Source organism: Marmota monax, unplaced genomic scaffold (assembly GCF_021218885.2).
Source record: "Marmota monax isolate L192 unplaced genomic scaffold, Marmota_monax_Labrador192_F-V1.1 WCK01_AAM20220418_F8-fsc00156, whole genome shotgun sequence".
Classification (NCBI taxonomy): domain Eukaryota; kingdom Metazoa; phylum Chordata; class Mammalia; order Rodentia; family Sciuridae; genus Marmota; species Marmota monax.
In genome coordinates, this window is record NW_026694013.1 from 622627 (window position 1) to 624186 (window position 1560).

The 1560-nt window shown below is 41.7% G+C and overlaps 1 protein-coding gene across 1 annotated transcript; it reads left to right on the forward strand.

Annotated features, from left to right (window-relative positions):
- Positions 1-572: 572 nt before the first annotated feature.
- On the forward strand, positions 573-1232 carry LOC124106440 (uncharacterized). Its single transcript, XM_046464054.1, has 2 exons — positions 573-725; positions 936-1232. Exons 1-2 carry the CDS (start codon positions 573-575, stop codon positions 1230-1232), a joined length of 450 nt encoding a protein of 149 aa, XP_046320010.1.
- Positions 1233-1560: the final 328 nt, after the last annotated feature.

The window sequence follows — 1560 nt, forward strand, 5'->3', positions numbered from 1 at the left end:
TAGAAAGGACTCTGTGCCCATGGAACAATTACAGCAACTTTCTCTCTTCTTTTAGGAAATCTATCATCCATAGGCCAAGAAGAACAACCCAAGGACTCTATTTTTGAAGGTCATTAAAGTTTAGATAAGTCTAGAGGAGAGATTAGAGATCAACCCACTTGATGCATTATTAGAAAGATTCATGGTACTGATTACTTCCTTTAGCATTTGACTCTTGGTCCTTTTGTTCCAAGCTCCTTATTCCTGAGAAACTGGCTGTGGTCACCATACTGGGTCAAAGAAAAACCCTTAGTGGCAGAGGTTGGGAATTACCATACTCCAAACCCAAGCATGTCACTGATGTCTTGAACATATTACCAGATACTCATGATACATAAGATAGACTTCACCCTTGGGAGAATGACCTTCTGAAAAGAATTATGGAATCATCATTAGAGCCATTAGAGGGGACATCTCAAAGTCATATAGATAAGATTTCACAAGATCCATCTGTGCTCCCAGTCCAGAGAGGAAAGCAAGACCCACGTCCAAAAAAACATAGGCATCCTAAGAAGGGTGTAAGGACAAAGAGAATGAAAAAGAGAAAGAAGAAGGAGAAAATGAAGGCCCAGTGCCCCCCGGGTCTTCCAACACCTTTGGCACCACCACAAAGAGAAGAAGATGAAACTACAGATAAAACACCAGCCCTACACAGTGCCCAAGATGATTCTGTCTTTCACCATGAGGTAGGAATTAGGCATGGGTTGGCAAGATCCTGGGCTTGTTACTATTCCATAAGAAAAATGACAGCTTCTCATCTGACAGGAGGATTTAGATCTTGAGACACAAATTGGGATTCTTGGGCCCAGATGGAATATGAAAGAACTCACTCAGAGATCATGTCGTTACGTATGGGTCTGTTTTGAGAGTTTTAAATTTATGTCTTTTACTTGCAGGACAGGGTACAGAGACAGCAGGACAAGAGTCCCTGTGTGATGGATCTGGAATGTCAGATCCAGCCCTGTGAGCTCTCAGTGGCTCAGGAGCCTGGGCCACCTTCACCTGCAGTGACATCCTTGGCATCACCACCACCCTGCTTTGGTCGTTTCCTAAGCTGTGTCTGTCAGACCTTCTCAAAATCTAGGAAAAGGAAACTTTGCAGAAGAAAGAGCAGCAACCAAGATGAAACAGGAGGTGATGCTAAAGTTCCAAGACCTGGTCAGCTAAGTGACCTGGGCCAAGACAAAGTGTAACCTCACCAAAGCCTGTAGCAAGATGAAATTGATATAGCTTCTGCTCATGTTTGGTTTTATAGTTTTTTCTATATGTCATTGTTCCTGTTAGTTGGCTTTAACTCTATCAAATAGAGTTCAACTCTATCAAACTGCTTTTATGCTGAGATTCACAAGCTTAAAGAGGAAGTAAAAACAAAGTAAAAGTAACTTTGAGGGTTTTAACTCTATACCCAGTGATGGGATTACTTCCTTCTTCCTTCACATTAGTCTGAAGTGGGATTCACTTTTGTGTTTACCAAAATTCAAGTGTATTTCACTCATGTTTTCAGCCAACTTAGTTTTGCCT

Bases quoted from the DNA above. Each gene is read 5' to 3' on its own strand.
- LOC124106440 (XM_046464054.1), top strand. From the start codon at position 573: ATGAAAAAGAGAAAGAAGAAGGAGAAAATGAAGGCCCAGTGCCCCCCG. The intron at 726-935 runs GTAGGAATTAGG...TTTTACTTGCAG, and splicing joins ATTCTGTCTTTCACCATGAG to GACAGGGTACAGAGACAGCA.